This window comes from Manis javanica, chromosome 7 (genome assembly GCF_040802235.1).
Source record: "Manis javanica isolate MJ-LG chromosome 7, MJ_LKY, whole genome shotgun sequence".
Taxonomy (NCBI): domain Eukaryota; kingdom Metazoa; phylum Chordata; class Mammalia; order Pholidota; family Manidae; genus Manis; species Manis javanica.
In genome coordinates this window covers 23,027,329-23,048,152 of record NC_133162.1, presented here as the reverse complement: position 1 = coordinate 23,048,152, position 20,824 = coordinate 23,027,329, and the positions used below count along the sequence as shown (strand labels likewise).

Here is a 20,824-nt window from a genome sequence, read left to right as displayed (position 1 = left end):
GTTTGTTTATTCTTCACCAGTTGAAGGACATTTAAAGTGTCTCCAGTTTTATGTGATTATAAATAAAGTTTTTACAAAGATTCACATGAACATAAGCTTTTATTTCTCATGAGTAAATGCCTAGGTGTAGGATTTCTATGTTGAATGTGAATATAGGTTTATAAAAAGCCACCAATCTGAGTCTAAAGTGGCAGTGTCATTTTGTTTCCCCACCATAGATATATGACTTTTCTATATGCTTCACATCTTCACCAACTCTTGGTGGTATCAATTGTGTGTGCACGTGTGTTTACCCATTCTTATTGGGACCTATTGGCACCACACTGTGAGTTTAGTTTGAATTTCCTAATGCCTAATTGTGCCGACCCCATTATAGTTGGGCATATAAAATGAAAGTCTCTGAGCCACCTTAGTGTTCTGGTCTCTTTGCCTATTTTATTGATGTTTCTCTGCTTTCTCTGTGCCTAACACCTGCCCTCCACCTTCTTGTTTATCATGACCTTAGGTGACTTTTCTTTGGCCAGATGGACAACTGCTTTTTGATTCCACAGGGACATTTTTCTCAAACCAACTTTCATCAGCCCCTCACCACAGGTGCAACTCTAGTAAGTGCCTGAGGCAGACTATGGTAATTGCTTTTCTCAGCGGAGCCCTGCCTTCCTGGTCCTGAGGGCCCAATGATGGGAGCAACAGATGACCATGCCACCTGGACTCAGTGCCCTGCCAAGGGGTCGCTGTCAGTTTCCCTTTGCGCCTCAGATTAATTTCAGAGGGAAAGTGGGACATGCAGGCCTGAGACTTGCACTGCCCTCTTCTGTGGGCGCCGTCACAAGCTGGTTCCTTCTTGAACTGTGGGGAGAACAGCAGCAGCCATGCTTCTGACTTCAGATGACAGGGGGAGGAAGAATGTATAAGCTTATCCTATGCTGGTACCTTCATGGACAGAGAATTAAAATGTATATCACATTCTCCAGTTCCTTTATATTGCAAGTAGTGAGGGAACAGTGCTTCATGATACTTTTGTACCAGAGATCTATATGGACCTACTAGCTACAGATCCAAGCATATGTGGGCATGGGTCTACTAGGCAGCAACATAAATATATTTCACACTTGGGTTTCAGTTAAAAAGTTTGAAAGTTGATGGCCTAGGGTACAACAAATTTGGAAGGCATTACAAAGTGCCTTCCAAATTTAAAACCCACTTATATAAGATTTAGAGCCAAGAAACAATTCAGTAATAATGCAAGGGCTTTGACCAATTCAAATACAAATGGCTAGTGTTCTGGGTTTAGATGGGAGGGAGATTGCTGTATTATATGCAGTTGCAGGAGAAATGTCTTCAGAGTTACAGGTGGATTCCCTGGAATCTCTCTTTCTGACATCTGTTCAGCCTCAGTTCTCCTGATTTGACTCTCAGAGTATGTGGTACACAGAAAATACCCATCTAAGTGATGGAACTCTCAGTGGGAAAATAGGATAATGACCAGTCTATTTGCCAAATATACTCATCCGGAAGAACACAGGGGGATGCCCAATGGCTGGTAATTCATGTTGTAATGCACTGAGCTAAGGAGGGAAGGGATAGGCTGCAGGAGCTCCATAGGAGCAGACTTGGGAGTCTGAGTCGAACGTATGTATTTTCTTCCAGGAAGTGAATAGCAAGGGCCTGGGTATGTGTTGGAGGGGGTCCTGCTGGCTTAGGGAAGAGAGTTCTCTGGAATCATTAGCTGGTGGTCTAGCAGAAAGGCACCAACTCTGTGGCTAAAGAAAATACCAAAGGCCTTCATCAGGCAGAAGGTTCTAAGGAAATACAGGTTCTATTCTCTGTGATGAATAATTGGCAGTTGGGTTTAAGACACACACCTTTGCAGTTGGTTTTAAAGATTGAGGTGATATGAGGACCGTATGGCCCCCAGGTGAATATATAAGAAGCCAGCCTTCCTGAAATGTCACTGACTCTAAGCACCCAGGCCAGGGAGGGGGTGTCCGGGGAAGGACAGGACTCTGGCACTGGTGCCCCTCCTCTGCCTTGGCATCCTTCCTTACCCCACCTCTGGTCAAGCTAGGAATCTAATCAATTCCAGTGTTGGCTTTTTGTCAGATTCCCCTGGTGGTGTCTTTCCCAGATAATTCTGTTCCTTCCGACATTCTCTGTCCCTTTGTTTGTTTTTATTTGGGTTGGCATTCTCTTTCAAGGCCAGTGCGGTTATTTGTTTTTTTAGAGACTTATTTCACCAACTAAATCATGTCCTTTAAAAAATTAAAGGGCTCACTTCCGTGGAATTCTTTCCCACTGGTGTGTGTGTTCTCTCAGAACTGCAATAAACTGCAATTAACCATGATTCTCAAAGACTCAAAGAATGGGAGGTAAATACAATTAGAATTTTGAGATATCTATTATCCAGAAAACCTGCCATTCAACCTCTTGTTTATATATATCTAAACTTTTTGAATTACGTGTTGGCTTTGGGACATGCTGTAGTTGTAGGGAAGTTAAGGGAATCTTTCTTTGACATAGGGTGTTGTCATTCTAAATATCTGTTCTTATTGCTCACTGCATAGACATAGAAGGAATAAAAGTTTATGTCAAATCTGTACTTATTCCAGAACCCTGCTGGATCACAAATCTCTTTAATCCTCTAGCTACTTGTTTTGTGGCGATGCTATTTTCTCTTCAAAATATCAAGGGCAGGCAAATCCCGATACCTTGGGACTCCGGTAGGAGTGCTCGGCATTGTCTCATGTATCCATTGGCAGCCGACTGAGGAAAGAAAGGCAGGGCAAGGCTAATTTCACCTCTTGCAAAGTGACTGTCGGCTGAGATCCAAAGATGATATGGGAGTTGTCCCTAGTCACACAGCAAGCTGCACAGTCAGAGACAGATGCCAGGTCACTAAGCTGGGTCACTTGCCCAAAGATATCGACCTCACTGCTATCCGGGAAGCCTCAACTTCCAGCATTAAGGATTATACCTTGATGCCCTGAAAACCTGTCTACAGGCCCCTCCTGAGCTGAAGTCCATGTTCTCTAGGAGCAGTTTTCCACCACCCCCACCTTGGAGGGAATGTTAATAGTTAATAGAGGACATGGTCTTATGAACAAAGCACAGAGCAGCATCTAAAGTGGGAAAAAGCAGGTATGTAAGAGGGGAATGTGGCATCTGGGATAGGGGGTGGAGGGTGCAGATATGAACTTAAACTTCTCTTGAAGACCACGTGGCATACAACATTTCTCACCATGTTCCTCCTCTTCTCTTTTGTACGACCAGCACCCTGAGGAAAATGCTGGAGCCTCTCCAAGACTGTCAGCCAACATGGTTCTCCATCTCTCACCCTTTTTCCTAGGTAGCAGGTATCAAAGGGATATTCCTGGCAAACAAGAAGGTGGATGACCAAGTGAAGACATACATCACTTACAACAAGGGCAGGGATTGGCGCCTTCTGCAAGCTCCAGATGTGGACCTGAGAGGAAGCCTGGCGCACTGCCTGCTGGTCAGTCACCCAGGCTCATGTGGAGTCCGCATGGCAGGCTGGTCACCTGCGGACCTGTGTCAGGGGCTTTCTTCCATCAGGGGGTTGGGGGGAGGTCTTAGGAACTTGGCTGGTGCTGGGCAGGGATTTCCTACAAGTCCCCGGGCATTGATCTATGGACGCAGACTGCCATTCCTCTTGGATGGAAAATTTACTTCAATTCCACAGACTTTTACTGAGAATATAGCATGTGCTCCAACTCCTAGTAAGATGAGGAAATGTACAAGAGAAAGTGCCTGTGTTTCAGGATCCCAGGCTGAGCTCAGTTGTGGCAACATTCTTGTGAACTGAGACTGATATGATGCAGTTTGATGAGTGCTTGATAGACGTCAAGGTGAGCAAAAGTTGCCTTGAATCATAAGAAAGGTGAAGGTGGTATATCCACATAGGATAGTGAATCTATCAGCATTCTCATGGTACCAGCCATATGGAATATTGGGGTAGGCACAGTGGAAGGCATGATTTATAAGATGTTATCTCTACCGTCAGGAGCTGCAGCTCTAGGTGGGGATGGAAGATATAATTAACAATGAAATTCACAACCCTCAGTGCCCTCTTAAAGAGGACCTATGTGAGAAACTCTTCTAAGGTCCCAGAAATGCTTATGTTTCTCCTTAGCAAAAAGTTGCCTTTTGCTACTTATTAAAAAGCTTTATTAACCACATTATCAGATTCTAGACATTACATTGACAACTGGAGATAAAGTGGGAAATAGGGCAGACAGGCCTTTATACCCTTTTGCAGTTTTCCCTCCAACTCCATGTTATTTGCTTGGAGTACTGGGAGGGTAAGAAACAAATGCCCGCCTACATCTAGGGACTGGTCATAGCATGACATTTTTGCCCCCAAAACTTACCCATGGCTTCATCTTATTTTCTTAACTTAATGTTCTTCTTTCCCAAGTTTCATCATTTTATTATTTTCATGTATTACATAGGACACATCTCTATAAATCCCTAATCCTTTTTAAGAACACCCAAAAAGGGATAAATAAGTAAATAAATAAAGAACACAAGCTTATATGAGTTTTAGATAATGGCTTCAAACATTTCAAGTAAAATTATAAACAGAAACTAAATACATAAGAGAGAGGAGACAGCCTGGTTGAAGAAGAAGGTGGAGGGCCTGGAGACTGTTTCCCTTTTCACCCCTCCCTGTGGCCCCTTAGGGCTCCAAAGGCAGAGTGTGATGGTCAAGATCAAATCTGGCCAAAGGTTAGTGTTGTCCGGTGGAAGGGAACAGTCAGAGACTTTGTAAGGCCAATGATGAACTGGACCTTGAAGCACGGGGCAGGGGGAGGAAGAAGGGGAGGCATACAATCATGATGGGTACTCAGAGCAGCAATATCTGCTCTCTCAGGTGAGGTGACCCCTGCCCCAAACAAGTGGATGGCTTACATTGAATCCTTGCTCTTTGCAGAAGCTGAGCACCTGGATGCTCCTTCTGGTGGGCCAGGGGTATATGTCAAGAGGGTACTGAAATGAAGCTCTTTTCTTCTCCATTTTAGCCCTTTTGCTCCTTACACCTGCACTTACAGCTCTCTGAAAACCCGTATTCCTCAGGAAGAATATCTAGCAAGGCAACAGCCCCAGGACTTGTGGTGGCTACAGGTAAGGAAGACATTTCCTAGGCTGCCGCTTCACTGAGTTCTTCTGGAATGTGTTTGTTTGGATTCTTGTAACTTTGGATTCATTTCATCATTGGATGAAAGCTGTAAGCTCTCTCCCTGCAAGCAGGCATAGTTTCAGAAGCTTGTAACTTCTAGGTAAATGCATTATCCCCACGTCACAGAGCAGAGTCCCCTGTGCTTAGCAAGAGGCCAGAATTCCTCAGAGTCAATCAACCAATCAGAAAGATTGTTTGTAATGGAGAATTTTCACTTTATGTATGTGGTGGACTTGATAATGGGGGGAATCTAGTAACCACAGTGTTGTTCACCTAAGTATATATTAATGATACCAAAATTAAAAAAATAAAATAAAATGTAATAATACGAACTTCCTAGCTCACCAGATATGTGTTGGGGGTAGTTTTCTCTTTACACAGAAGTTTCTTTGCAAAGGGTTTCACACCAGAGTTGTTTTTAATCAGGAGGTCTCTGGTGCATGTAAAGGTTTGTTTACACATGATTAACCACTTGGCTGAGAGCCTGGGGTAAAGGGCAGAAAAACTTAAGGTTGAATCAGTAGAACCAATGTCCACTGAACATCAATCAGAAATGAAGATAAAGCAACCCTGAAATGAAAATGAAGTCTTCAGGGAATGTGTCTGATTAGCATGCATTTGATTTACATATACCTTTTCAGGAATACATTGATGGCATAAAACAAGGCAGGCTTCTAATCTCAGAAGTTAGCATTCTGGTGTGAGGCAGCTTTTTTCTAATGAAAGCAGATAAATTCACAGTGACTTCCTGAGCTGGGGCATTCTGTTTTCTCCCATCAGCCTGAAGCTCTGGCCCCTGGAGTTACTGCCCTTCTAGGCATGACTTCCTTCTCCAAGCCTCCAACCTTATGTACTTTTAGACCACCAGTGACCAATCACTCTAATCAGATTGATGGCTGGCAAAGCCTTCTGGCATTTCAATCAACTCTTCTCCACCGCATAGGGGTTGGGCCCACCATATTTAACACCACTGGCTACAGGGAGCCCAGGACAGCGAGAGATGAGGGCAGGCACTACTGCTGTTCTCCTGGCTTGGGGAGGAATCCCCACTCTCCACCATCCATGTGCAGTAGACCTCCCAACTCCAGGACAACTACACTCTGCCTTTCCTCAAAGTCTATAGGAGGCTCTGGATTGGAAAACAGTAATCAACAATAAAAGTTAATATTATTTAAATGCTAATTATGTAACCAGGCATTGTCCTATGTTTAACTGCTCTGAATTTCAGTGTTTGTATTGGCGAAGAGGGGTTAATAGTACTGACATAATAGAATTGAAGGATTAAATCAAGCAGTGGACTTGAAGTGCTTAGAACAGTGCCTAGGAAGTGTTGAATGCTTAGTACATGTTACCTCTTATCATCCTTAATATTACAGAAATTTGAAACTGCTCTTCTTGTATCAGAAGAGTATGATGCGCTCATTTTTTTTCTTCAATAGAATCCATAAGTAGGCTGCATGCACAGTGCGTACACTGAATGAGTAAATAGGCTCAGGAAGCCAGTTGTCCTGCTTTCTAGGCTGAGCTCTGCCACGTACTTGCCTTATGAATTTGGCCTAGTTCTTTAATCTCTGAGCTTCGTTTTCCTCATCTGTAAAACAGGGTGTTTTATACCTTTGAGGGTGTTGTAAGAATTAGAGATGGGAAAGTGTGTCTACAAAATTCAGCAGAGTGCTTGGACATAGTGAGGTGGGATTAGTTGCAGTCGTGATCACCTCTGACCTCACATGCCTCTACTGCAGTCTAATGGTAACTCTTTATAAATGAACAAACATGTAGATGTTAAAGATTTGTTCTTGAAACTTCTCTGTCCGTATATGTCAGAATTCACTGATCCAGTTTACTATCTCCTTGGTGACACTTGTAACCTTGTATGACTCTGTGCTGAACCCTGGGACATGGGGAGGGACATAACCCAGCTGACAAGATCCTGGTAGAAAGCTGCGGCCAGGTCACCGGCACATGCATCGTCATTCCAAGCTTCCTACCTTGCTTGCCAGCTCTCCCTGGGAGGTTGTTTGCCATCAGGAAAATAATCATGGAGTTAGTGAAAGACACCTTCAGGGGCCTGTGTGGAGCCTGTCTCTCTGGGGCTCTTTCCCACATCCATGAACTCACCCGTCTTCATGTAGCAGTGACCAAGCTCTGTCCTCTCTTCCCACTGCCTCTTCCCACCTCCCACGGAGAAGTGGTCTCCGGGAAGCTGTGTGGATGAAAGCACGCCTTGCTTCATCTCTGACACCTGGGGAGGCCAGCTCAGCGAGCAGACGGAATTCCAGTCTGCAGAGTTTGGCAGCTGCTTTTCACAAGCAGAAACACTAGGGTTTTCTAAACATCCTTACCTCTGTGACTTTAAGCTAGTAGCCCAGACCTCCCATCTTCACGGTGCACTGCAGTGTGCAGAGCGCTTTCCTTGCCTTGATCGAACAATGACACCTCAGTTTACACATGCAGACAGGAGAGGAGGACAGGAGGGAAGGGCTGCCATGCCCGGGTCCACACTCCTGGCTGCATATCCGATCTGTCCAGTACCCATTCAGCCAGACCCAGCCCTGAGCCCCTCCACATGCCAGCTGCACAGCCCCCCAGGGCCCCCACCAGGCTTCCTGTAAGCTCTGACTGCTCATACCCTTGTGCCTCCTTGGAGGTGCATTCCCTCCCTGTGGGGGGTGCACACACTGCTTCCTCCTCCACAGAGCCCTTTGTCCCCTGGGTGGGCATCTGTGGTAGGGAGAGAAGCATTTTTTTTTTTTTTTACTCCTGAGGACTCAAAAACTCTCTCTCTCTCTCTTTTTCTTTTTTTGCACAAGTGTTTAACTAAGGAGCAGAAAAGAGTAGCCCTAGAGGAAATGGGGGTAAAAGCAAGTTACTTAAAGCTTCCCAAAAGGGCAGTGAACCCTCTGTGATTTACCAGCTAAGCTGTCAGAGAGATGCTTGCTGTTTTCTCCATCTCTCATCCCCAGTCCAGCAGTGAGGCACATTATTCAAACCTTCCTTCTCGGACACCATAACCTGAATTCTTCCTGTCAGGGGTTTCCTGTAGGGGCACTTAGGGACTCAACATCCTCAAAGATCAAGTCCTGCTGGATACATCTTTTCTGTCCCTTCATCTGGAAACTGACTTTCTGGTCCTTGGCATCTGCAGCATTTCTCTCAGGAATTTTTTCCATTAAAAGATGATGTTCCTGAAACAGACTTCACTGTGAGCCATCGATTCTCACTACCACAGGACTTCCACCTTGGTAGACATACTAATCGATGACCACACTCTATTCTGTTGAAACCAAATATGGCTTCAGTAACCTTCTTAGCACAGTGCTCCAGGCAGCCATCACCACACAACCTGAGCTGACATTCTCTGTCTCATCCCTCTTTCCTTTTTTCATCTGTGTCTTCCAAAACCTGTATTTGGAGAGTTGAATTCCAGATTCCGAACGGATCTCCCCAGAGCTGCTTACCATGCCTCTCCGAACTCCATTTGTACCTACTGCCTGAGCCAAGAGCCCTGGGGTTATTTTTGGAAGCCTGGGTGTCAAAACAAGTTGGCTACCTGTGTGCTCCCTCATGCTGATGGGAACTTGACAAGCTGTAACGTGGCTTTAATTTCTCATTTGAAGCATTAAATGTCAGGAGTTCAATTAACATTTTCATTATTGCATTTTTATTGTGCTCTTATTTAGGTTACAGATGTGTGGGAGCTAACATTCCCTTCCTGCTATTTTTAAAGGAAAAAAATACCAGCCAAATGATAAATTCTTATATGTTTAGGGTACTTGCCTGGTTGTCTATACCTCCCCAAATGCACATCAATGTTCAAACGTGATTCAATCCTTTGTTTCTCATTCATCCTTCCACAGTTATTTATTGAGCAATTAGTTACTGAATTTGGAGGCCTGTTCTATCTCTGAGGTGGCGAGGGGGTGCCTACTGGGGAAAGGTAGGCAATCTAGGTAGACGGGAAAATCTTCACCAGTTCTTTTTTCAATGAACATAACTACGAGGTGATGAAGTGTAAGAGGAAGGAAAAGAAAGGGAGAAGAAGAAAAAGAGGCTGTGAATGGATGGAGGCAATAATTATGGTCTGTCTAGGCTTAAACCAGGTGACTTCTCCTGCCACGTGTGTTAGCCATGATCTGCTGAGTATAGTCATCTTATTCTGGGTATTCTGCAATTTTGGTTCCATAGTTTATCATGTTGGGCCTCAGCTGCCTGGTACTCAGCAGACATGTTGACAAGTTTAAGTTGGAACACACACACACACACACACACACACACACACACCAGTTTTTCTTAGACTAAAATTATGCACTAAAATGAGACTAAAATTATCTACTCTTCTACTCTTTACCACCTTTAGGGAACACCTATCAAGATCAATTTTAAGCACTTATTGGTGAACAGAATGAATAGTTCAAGAGAGCCAAGCTAATCAATATCCATTCATTAAATCTTAACATGTAAAGATGCATGGCTGTTACAGTATTTAGTTTTTCCCCCATATTGGGTTTTCCTTTCCTGCTGAGTTTTTGATATAACACAAAGAAAGAGACCGCACAAATCAAACCTCCCAACAGACCTTGGAAAACCTTTACTCTCTGCCATCCCCCTCCCGTAATGCCAAGCACACATGATCTGTAAAATCCCTGACAATTTCAAATGGTCTGCTTATGTTTCAGGCAACATTGGCCCGGAGCTCTCATATACTGATATTGGTGTGTTCATCTCTTCTGATGGGGGCAACACCTGGAGACAGGTAATTGGGAGACTTGGGAACAGAGAAGAGGCATTTGGGGCAAGTTCTGCCAAGAGCTCTCCTTCTTATAGATTTTCAGGCTCATCATGACTATGCAATTAAAAAAAAAACTGGAGCAGCTGTACAGGTTGGTCAATTTGACAGGCAGATGAGATGGACAATCTAGTAAAATGGGAAGAGCACTGACTGGGCAGGGAATGGGATGAACTGGAGTTTTCTCAATTTCTTCATCCCTTCATCCAGCAATATGTATGGAACCAGATGCTAAGTACTGTGCTAGTTTCTGTAGACACGACTGATAACATGGTTTCTGTCATTAGACTAAAATGATCTACTCTTCCACTCTTTGCCACATTCAGGGAACACCTATGGGATCTTAACAAGCAGGTCCCTTCAACTTTCTGAGTCTCTTTCTTTATCTGTAAGATGAAAAGGATAGAATATAAAAAGCAGCAAAGCCATGGAAGTCTGTGATGGTTTAAGTATTGTGGAGGCCCAGCCTTAAGTACAAAACAGCTTAATAGATACATGACTACAGGCAAAAACTAATTCAATTTTATAAACATTTGTAGCAGTGCTGTCCAATAGAACTTTCAGCAACAATGGAAATGTTCTGTGTCTCTGCTATCCTGTGTGACTATTGAACACTTGAAATGTGGCTAGTGTGACAAAGGAATGGAATTCTTTATTTTATTCATTTCAATCAATTTATGTTTAAATAATCTCACGTGGCTACTATATTGGACAACACAGATTTATATCATGTCCATTAGGTGTCAAGGATAAACCTGAGGAAGCAGTTGAATACTTTGGAGTCCATTTCCTCAAGGAGCTCAAAATTAAATAGAGGAAACAGATTCATAGATAACCAACTACAGTTTAGAATGATTGTATTATTTTAGTAGCATTCTTAACATGCAGAGGAAAGGAAGAAGTTGATTCTACTTAGGGAAACTAAGACAGCTTCATAAGAAGAGTTAATATGTTATTAAGTCTTAAAGGTAAGAGGGTTTCTACTAGAGAAAGATGAGCACGAAATATCTTGTTGATGCAACTGAAGCCGCCATCTGAAATCCCCCTGGACACGTTCCTGCTTGGGTCCCTTAGCAAAGATTATCACCACCATCACCAGCATCATCATCGCCACCCCCATCGCCGCAACTGTCACCACTACCGCTATCAAAATTTCACCAAGGACCTACCAGACTCAACCAACTCTTTTAAGTATTACAAGGCATACAACAAAGAATTAAGTAGGTAGATGGTAAACAGACAAATAAGAACATATATCCAAAAGATAAGATAATGTCTTATAAGTATCAAAATGAGGATGGAAACTCTTTGGTACAGAAACTCCTAACAGATAAACTATTGTCCCTCCAGCTCAAGAAATGGTTCACCTGGCCAGGTAGCCACTGCAGCACTCCTTTCTTGTATTATCCTTACTATAGATTTTTCTCTTTTTCCAAACAACTAAGGAGTCCAGTTTCCAGTCTAGTGCAGGATGAGGCAAGAGTTAGCAGCGGCCAAAATGATAGTACAAGGAAAGGATGAAGATAATAACTTTTCTCTCCTCCCCAGTGTCAAGAATCGTTTTGCAGCCCTCATCCTCAGACTGTAATCCATCATGTCAATCATGTGGTTTATCACAGAGCCAGCCTTTGAGCTCTGGAGAGAAAATGCTAACTACCTGAAACATAAATGAATCACCCTGAGGTCCTTTGTGTATCAAGGTGCACCATTAGTGTGGACATTTTTCTTCCCTTAAAAGGCAAATGTGAGAAAGGAACCCAATTGAGAGGTTTAGGCCTGAGAATCCATTTACTTTTTCTCTATGGTGTTCCCTGGAGCTCATATACAGGAGACCCCATTCCTCCTATCCCTTCCCTTTTAAATCTGCTTGAACTGCCTTACACCTCTTAGTACCTCTCACTTAACCTACCATCCCAAACCTCACCATCCAGGCTGCAAGAGGTTAAGAGCTAGAGGAATTCTCCAATTCCACTTCCCTCTAGAAGATCTAAAGTAGGGGGTTGGTTCCTTGCTGGAGAAATGTTTTTCCTATTTTAGGTTAGATATATGAAAATCATATAATAATAGAAGCACTTGTATATGTGCGAGAGCCTTGCATCAGAGTAGGTACTTAGTAAATGCCTATGGGTAGATGGATGGATGGATCAGTAAATGAATGAATAAGTGATTGGATGAATAGGTAATGGACAGAACAGTGAATCTAAGAATGAATAACTCTAGGTCCCTGGAAGGCTCATGTTCCAATGAGCATTTAGAGTAGAGATTCCCCAGGCTCCAGACTTAGGTCTTCATCTGACTTGTAGGGGAACCTAGGAGGTGGTGGCTCAGTCTAAGCACTCCATCATGATACATGCTACAATATTTAGAGAACTTGTCTTTTCAGTTCCTAGATAATTTATAAACAACATTATAAAACACAGACCATTTATAAATTAGCAGGCATCTGAATAAGTGAGGAAGAAGAGAGAGCTGAGTATTAACTTACTCAGATGAAAAGATGGAGAAGCTTTTTTGAAGTCACGTTTTCCTTTGGGTTGTACGGCTGAGCATGAATCTTGTTGCATCAACTTCTTGTAGCACACTGGTTCACAGTATTCATGGAAGGAACCCTGGAAATACCATTTGAATGGCCTAGGGAGAGTTATTTTTTCTCTGCAAGTCCATTTCCTCATCTATTAAATAGTTATCATAGTACTTGCCAGTCTACCTAATAGGGTTGTCAAAAGGCTCAGAATTTACATGAAATGATGTATGTGAAAGACTTTGTAAACTGCCAAGCACTGTTCAAACGTCAGGTGTCGCTATGATTATTATTGTTGTTGTTGTTCCAGATCTTTGATGAAGAGTACAATGTCTGGTTCCTAGACTGGGGTGGCGCCCTCGTGGCCATGAAACACACACCTCTGCCAGTCAGGCATTTGTGGTAAGGACAGCTCCCTACCCTATTAATGAGCAATATTTTAGTGGAAAGGATTGGGACAAGTTATTCTGTATGGTTTTGTACCCATTTACCCATTTCCTCATCATCCATTTATTCATCCATCCATCCACTGAATATACATTACATCATTGAACTCTTAGGTAGCAGTAGTAGGCTGGATCATTTAGATGGGGGAGTATGATAATAGAGATACATTAGGAATGGGCGCTCGAATAAGGCAGAGAAGAGCAGGAAGAACCTATAAATTGGAGCAGCCAAGATTAAGAATCCAAAATACAGGAAATGGAAATTACTGTAAGAAGAAGGTTAGCATGTAGCAGCTACTAAGCTCAATTCTCAATAAGCTGAGTTTGAGATGTCTGAAAATTCAAGCAGGGATGATGATGAGTTGTCAGATATACGTCTTTGAAGGTCAAGAGAGGTCTGGGTAACACTCTTCATTGTAGTCGTCAGCCATTAGGTGGTAGTGAAAGTCATGGCAGTAGGCTAAGTGCCTCAGGAGAGTGGTTGTGACAAGAAGAAACCAGGGACTCCTAACGAGTGCTGGTGAACAGCAACACGAAGAGCAAAGGAAGAAATTACAGAGCAGATTAAGGGAAAATAGCCTGAAAGATAAAAACAGGAGGGAAATGTTTTCATGGATGCTGAAGGAAGGGGAGTTCAATAGCACCAAATTCTATAATCAGATCAAGTTAGTTATGGAGTGTAAAACTACCTAGGATTTAGTAATATAGGGGCTTATTGGTGTTCCTTTTCAGAGTAGATTCAAAAGAGAGGTAAAGCTGAAAGTTAGAGTGCAATAGATACGTGAATGAATGACTGAGTAAGCAATGGACTTAAGTGAGACTGTAGATGATTCTTCTCAAGAAAGTAGATTGTACAATGAAGTTGAGTGCATATGTGCAAAACTCTCCAGTGAGGACAAATTTCTGAGTGAGAATATGTAATGATGATGATGGTTAGGTTTCTTTTGTTTTCAGCAGGGGATGGATAAGTATCATTTGTGTTTGTCTCCTGAAGGGAAAGAATTTCAGGCCTCAGATTCAGCAAGTGAATATTTGAAAGAGTGACTCTTTGACAGTGATGGGTGTGCTGTCTCCAGTACAGTTGTTGGAATTAGCCAACGGCTGGATGGACCCTGGCTTAACTCCCAGGCCCTTGATTTCAGGAGACTAACTCTTTGAAAGAAAGAGTTTTACAAGAGGCCTCAGATTGTAATTAGGAAAAGGCGCAGAATCCCCAGGCACCAAATTCAAACTTAGCTACCTTAAGTACAAGGACTTAAGAAGGTTTCTCTCAGTTTGGCCATTTATTAGGTTACACCATATGAAATTGCCACTTTTGTAAGTCAAAAATGATCAAATATCATCAGTTTCTTAGAGCTCAACCTAACTGAAGTCCATGGTTTTACCTACTATGATATCTTCCTACAGAGAGATTATAAGAATAAATTCTTAAAAGATGCATGGAGCCATTTGTAAGAAAAGGGCTTTACCAACTCAAGAATGAGCTTATAAGAGTTTCTAAAATAATTATTTATCATCCTTTTACTACTGATTGTATAGTTTTTAGAAAGTATCATAAGAATGAATTACTTGATACTAATGATAGTCAGAATTTACTGAGGGATTATTATATTCCAGAAACTGTTCTAAACCCTTCATATGAATTGTCTAAGTTTTTGAAACAACCTCTTCATCATGTTTTTATAATGCCATTGAAATACAGGCATATTAAATACCTTGCTCAAGGCTACACAGTGAGTACCTGGCAGCACCAAATTGGGATTCTGTTATGGTTGCTCTTCTGTCTTAACTACTGATTTTCTCAGATATTTCAATAAGTGCACAGAGGCTTATTCATGCTCCCTGCCCTCTGGGAGGTCGTAGTCAAGATGAAGAGTTTAGATAGCCTACGTATTGCTGGAAATCAAAGCAGTGCCCACTGAAGGATGCTGGCTGTGTGTATTGCTGGAATCCTGATGCAGGTTGGAGTCCTGCCTAGTGGGTAAGGGGCTCTTTGTGCAGTGGGTGGCATGAGGATTGATCCTGGAAAATGGATGCCTGGAGTAGGAGGAATTATAGGAGGCAAGCCAGGGAAAGAGAAAACTCTAACCAAAGCCTGTAATTCAGGAAACATAGGGAGTGTTCAGAGACTGTATTTGGTTGGAATCCATAATGTTAGTAAGGGTGGATAGAACTCAGAAGATCTTACGTGCCAGTTTAAGGGTTTCAGGTCAAGCCTGTAGAGGTAATTACTCAACTTGTAGGTAATTCCTTCTAAGACTACAAAGACCTGTTTCTCTCTGTGGAAGAAGAGCTCTCTCTACTGAGGACTGAGTAGGACTTGTACTTTTAGAGGGGGAAGCTTGACTCATTAAATGAATTGGTTGTTTTTTTTAACCAAGAAAGGAAACATTTTTTTAGCCCCTAGAATGATATTCTAGGAACCTCCATCTCAATCTCAGTAAAAGAATTGATAAATGCCCTGCAGACAGATATAGCTGGGCAGATTTTCCCATGGAGGTCCTGGAGAAAGTGGGTGACAGCGGCATATTGTACCTGACCATCACTCTCTTGCATTTTCTCCATTATGGTAGGAACCTAGTATTTACATAGAAGAGGAGTATATTTGGCATGGACTGGGACTACAGAGGAGAGGGACTAGGAAGAGTTTGACTTTGGCCAATCTTAGCATCCTGACATCTGACCATTCAGTCTGTTCTACTATAGTTTCTGTCCGTGTCCCTGATCACTTCCAAAAGATGCCTTTGTCTGGGAATTTCTGGAGGGAAACCTTTCTAGTTGGGAAAAATTAATGTTCACTCAGGGATGTGTAAGTAGGATCAAATCATGCCTCTCAAAGTCATCAATACCAAGTTTCAGTTTTTTCCTGTTCCATGAAATATCTCTTTTGTTAGCTAAAAATATAGAGCTCAGAAAAAAATGGCTACCTTCCCACTGAATTTCCTCCTATGGTAATAATGATAATACTACCCTCATTTGTTTGCTTACTCCAACTTACGAAACCTTGAAAGTGATTTTTCAAACTAAGCTTTGAGATAACATTTTATTCATTTAAAGGATGTTGACACTGTCATTTGTCATAAATGCTGGAAATGTTTCCCTGAACTTGGACACCTCCCATGCTTTCTGCTACCTTGCCTATCTGTGAACGCACTCTTTCCGATAATCTCTGCAGCAGTTAAATGCCAGCTATTGAGTAGGTATGTTAGAAAATGTCAACAACAAATAACTCATTCAGGAATTCTCCCTGGCACTTCTCTTTCAAAGGCTAAGTGAGTGTTTTGTAAGGGCTTGACTGTATCATTATTATCAATGTTTCCTTACAAAATTCTTGACTGATTTTGTGTCCTACTTATGAATTGCAAGCTTGTGACACTCAAGCACTTTCTTTATCACCAGTAGCTTCTAAATCAGTCACAACCTCCAAGGTGAACAAATTAAGCTCTTTTAAGTGGAAGAAAGTTCGAGTAATCAGCTTATTGTTATTTTCTATGTAGCTCTCAGACTGACATTATTTTGTATACAGATGTATATGTATTTGCATAGAAAAAAACACATTTACCCACTCTTATAGTGGCTCTAAAATTTAAATAATAGCTACATTGCCTTTCAGAGAAAATATGAGTCGTAATTGAAAAGCTGGGGAGACTTTAGCTAGACTAACAAGGCATGCTGTTTCTGATAAATTGAAATGATAAGTAGCTAGATACATGCAAAGACAAAACAGCATACAAATAAAACCCATCTATTTGTGACCATGTACATTTGGATGCATAGAGATTAGAACCTAATGCTATTTCAGGTAAGGCTTCCATCCAGTGTTCTTTGCTCCTTAGAAGCATCAGAGTGAAATGAATAATGGAGCCCCATGGAATGCAAGCCCTTGCTCCGATGAAGACTCACAATAGTCAGAGCTGCTAACCAGCAGGTAGCCTGGGTCCAACTGTTTGCTTAGCCCTGGCACACTGCCGGGTGTCTCCTTTCAATGGGATGTTCTTGGAAACAGAGCAGAAACGTCACCTGGCCTTTTGGCCCTTTGTTCTGCTATAAGTGGTTGTGAGCAGTAGTATTTTGTTCAGAGAAACAGTCACATGGAAACAGTAGTTCCAACTGGTATTTGCCTTTGAGAAGCAGAAGTGCATGTGACTTCTGAAGAACTTCCAGGTGGCTAAAATGCCACCACCTCATGAATTTGCAATAAAATAAAATGGAGCAGTGTACCTAACCAAGGGGAGGCTGGCTGATTCTCAGTGAGCATTATAACTCTCTTATTTTTGTGCTAAAGACTTCTGCGGAGGGCTCTGGTTGTTCTTGGAAGATTCTTTTCCTTTTAGTGAATCTCATCTCATCTCAATACCATGAAGTCAGAGATACATGGACTAAGCAAGGGTCTTAGAGCATATATAGTCTGGTTTTGCACCTGGTGTAGCAGGTAATGGTTGAACACATCAAAAGGTCACCCCACTTCACCAGAATACTAGGGCTACAGAACTTCTACACACCCAAGACAGAGAGTTCCCATCTTGGACAATGGCTTTACTTGCTAGCAAGAGTGTTTTATGCTGAGCAATAATGAATCTACTTGCAGTTTCTGTCCATCAGCCCAGTTCTGCTGCCCAGATCTATGCAGAATAAGTCTGATAAAGAATTGCATGTGATTTTTTAAACTGTATAGCTGGAAAGAACTTTAAGAGATTTATTTGTCTAACATTCTGACATCTGGGAAATGATCAGGTATGCAACTCAAGATGGATTTTATGTATTCATTTGTTCTTCACATATTCATTGAACATATACTGTTTATCCAGCATTAGTATAAGGGCTGAGATACAACAATGAACAAGATAAAATATTTAGGAGCTTACATTCTTGAGCACAAATATTTAACTATTCTCTTTAGAATGGTTAGAGAATGGAAATCTTTTCTCTGTTATTTTATCTGTGTTTTTAAAGTGCTGTTTTCCTTCATCTAAGTACATTCTCTCTGATTTAATTCACAGATGTTACCCCTTTTCAGTAGGGTTACTTTTGTTTGTTTAACTATTTGGAAGTCTTCTTACTAAAGATATTAAAAGATAATGGTAATTAATTCAGCTCCTCTTCTTTTCTCTAAGCAATCATCAATTCACATAACCTGTTTTTACCTTTAATCACATTGCTTGTTAGTTTTTCTACAGTAATTGAAACTGAATATAATATTTATGATCTAACAGAAGGATAATTTATTTTATTGTGCATGTTACCTACCTGTGAACACATACTACACTTACAGCACCTTGATTACCTCTCACAGTAGTGCCATTGCTGGAAAATATTTACTTTGTGATTGACAATAACCCCAGTTTTTTCACCTTGAACTTATCATTAGTTACTCTTTTCCTTTCTGTGGCTGTGGGACAATTATTTTTTCTTCCAAGTAAGCATTCTGCTTTGAATTGGTCCTACCTTATAAGTGACTTCCAAATCTACATCCCAGGTTTTGATCACTCCCCAGAAATCTCGATCCATCTATCCAAAGGTCTCCTTGACAGTGTCACAACATGAAAGTCCAAAAAGCATCTAAACCTTGGTGTGGACCAAGCAGAAACAAATTAAAAAAATCTATGCTTCTTTTCCCTATTGCAATTGCTTAATCCTAAAAGTCCAATTTTTTCATTATTTCTTTCTTTTGTTTAACAACCTATACATATTCTACTCCAAACCCTATTCACTTCCCCTCTAAAATTACCCTAAATCTTACTATCTTTTTATATCTCTACTACTATAACCTTTGTCCAAGCTCCCCTCTTACTTGGTCTCTTTCAACTGCCACCCCTTCCCCCAACTCATTTCCCTGCATCCACTTTAGGCCCCAACAATCCATTCACCACAGAGAAATAAAAGTTATCTTTTAAAGGTTAAACCAAATCATATCTCTCCCATTTGAAATGGAAACAGAGTCCTTCATATTCTGGCCTTATTTTCTGACTCCATTTCTTCTACTAACTTTCTTTCACATTAATTTACAACTACTGACCATCTTTCTGTTCTTCCCACACAGCAATTTCATTTCATACTAGAGCTTCCCTCTGGCATGGCTCTTACCTGGGTCTTTGCAGAGCAAGCTCCCTATTTTCAGATCTCAGTTTAAACGTCCCCTCCTCAGAGAGGACTTTCTTAACTTTTCAGTGCAGTGTAGCTATGCAGTTACTCTCTATCATATCACTCTATTTTTATTGTCTCCATGACATTTATTTCTAACTCAGATTTTTGTAACCATTTATCTACATATTGTTTGTCTCCTTAAACTAAAAAGTAAGTTTCACTGAGGAAAGGCCTTCCTTTCTTTCTTTACCACCATATTCCTTGAAGAGAGGCTACTGCCAGACCAGGCCCATAGCAGGCACATCAATAAATATTTGATAAATGAATCTTGTTCTGTTTTGGCTTGGTGGTCCTTTCTTACCATTATTTGGAGGCCAGTTGGAACTTTGCACCTGTCTCCCTAAGAATTGGCAATTCTACCAATTTCACTTTTACCTGTGGGCCTTTTAAGGAATTACCAGTTCCTTTGTCTTGGCCATTAGTGAACTATTGAACTGAGGAGGAACAGGTGGATCTCTCGGGGATACCATTCACTATGGTTACTTCACAACATATAAAAACTCCTAATCCTTTAAAAGAATAGCTCTCATAACTGGCAGGCCATCTCCATCCAAATTTTCGATACCTATGAGATTATATTTTCTGATGTCATATTTTTTTGGGTTTCTTAGAGAGTTTTCTTTTGTTTGTATTAATTACCGTAGCCTGTGATATTCAGGTGTTAGACATTACTGATCTCATAAAACCACCTGAACGGCACCATCCTGCTCTTCTAAGTAGTATGTTGATCCTAAAGGAGCATCGCGGCTCTCCGGGACCCTGGAGACCTGTCTCTTCGCTTATGCCAATGTATGCCTTGGACTTTGGTTATTGTATATGCCAGCTTTCCCACCTGGATTTTGGCTTTTCTCTTAGTTTTTCTTCTGATCCCCTTCTTCCATTTTGCCCATGTTTCTGCTCCTTCCTTATGAACTCAGTTCATACAGCAGGCCTTTGATCTTCCACAGTTTCTCTCTCTGATTTGGGCTCGCTTTTCCTTGGAGCTACCGTCTTAGAACTGCAAGGCTGTGCTGGTTTCCCCTTGTCGAGACTGTGGCATCTTATCTTCCATTTGAAAAGTACAAATAACCGACCTCTGCCCGACTCTCTCAATGGAGTGGTAAGAAGGCTCTGCCTTCCCTGGGATGCTGGTGGCACTCGCTGCAGTTTGCTCTGCTAAAGTTGACCTTCACTGGTAAGGAAATTCTGAGAATGAGACAAGGAGAGAGGCCTTCAACTCACTTTGGCTTCTTCCTATCAATACAATACCCAATTTATCGAAAGTTACCAAAACAAACAAACAAAAAACTAAACAAATACTTCTTTGCCTCTCAGATTCACCAGATTGAATGAAACAGCTATGATTATTTTAGGATCCAGGAGAGGGCACATGGCAAGAAAGATAAAGTCCATTCCCAAGCCTGCATTTTATTTTCACTTCTGAAATGAGAAACTTATTTCCATGAAAAGCAGTTGAGATCTGCCCAACTTTCTCTAGGTCAGGTTACATGATTATGTAGCCTTTAGCCTATTCTTTAAAAAAGGCTGAAATGACAAGTCCTTAAATGTCAAGACAATAATGTTAACTACGATTATCATCATCACACTGTACATTAGATCTCCAACTCATTCATTGTGTGTAATTTAAAATTTATACCCTTTTACCAACATCTCATTTATCCCTCCTGCCCCCTCCTCCCACTACCCACGGAAACCAGCTGGACTGTGGCGATCTTTTTACAATGTATACC

At 41.6% G+C, this 20,824-nt stretch overlaps 1 protein-coding gene across 4 annotated transcripts in view; it reads left to right on the top strand.

Annotated features, from left to right (window-relative positions):
* SORCS3 (sortilin related VPS10 domain containing receptor 3) overlaps positions 1-20,824 on the top strand; it is a 561,511-nt gene that overhangs the window by 462,720 nt on the left and 77,967 nt on the right. For all 4 annotated transcript variants that reach the window (XM_073240462.1, XM_073240460.1, XM_073240459.1 and 1 more), the window contains exons 10-13: positions 3,347-3,493; positions 5,040-5,142; positions 9,874-9,950; positions 12,815-12,906. In XM_073240462.1, coding sequence (XP_073096563.1) covers positions 3,347-3,493; positions 5,040-5,142; positions 9,874-9,950; positions 12,815-12,906 — 419 coding nt within the window. The remainder of the gene's footprint in view (positions 1-3,346; positions 3,494-5,039; positions 5,143-9,873; positions 9,951-12,814; positions 12,907-20,824) is intronic.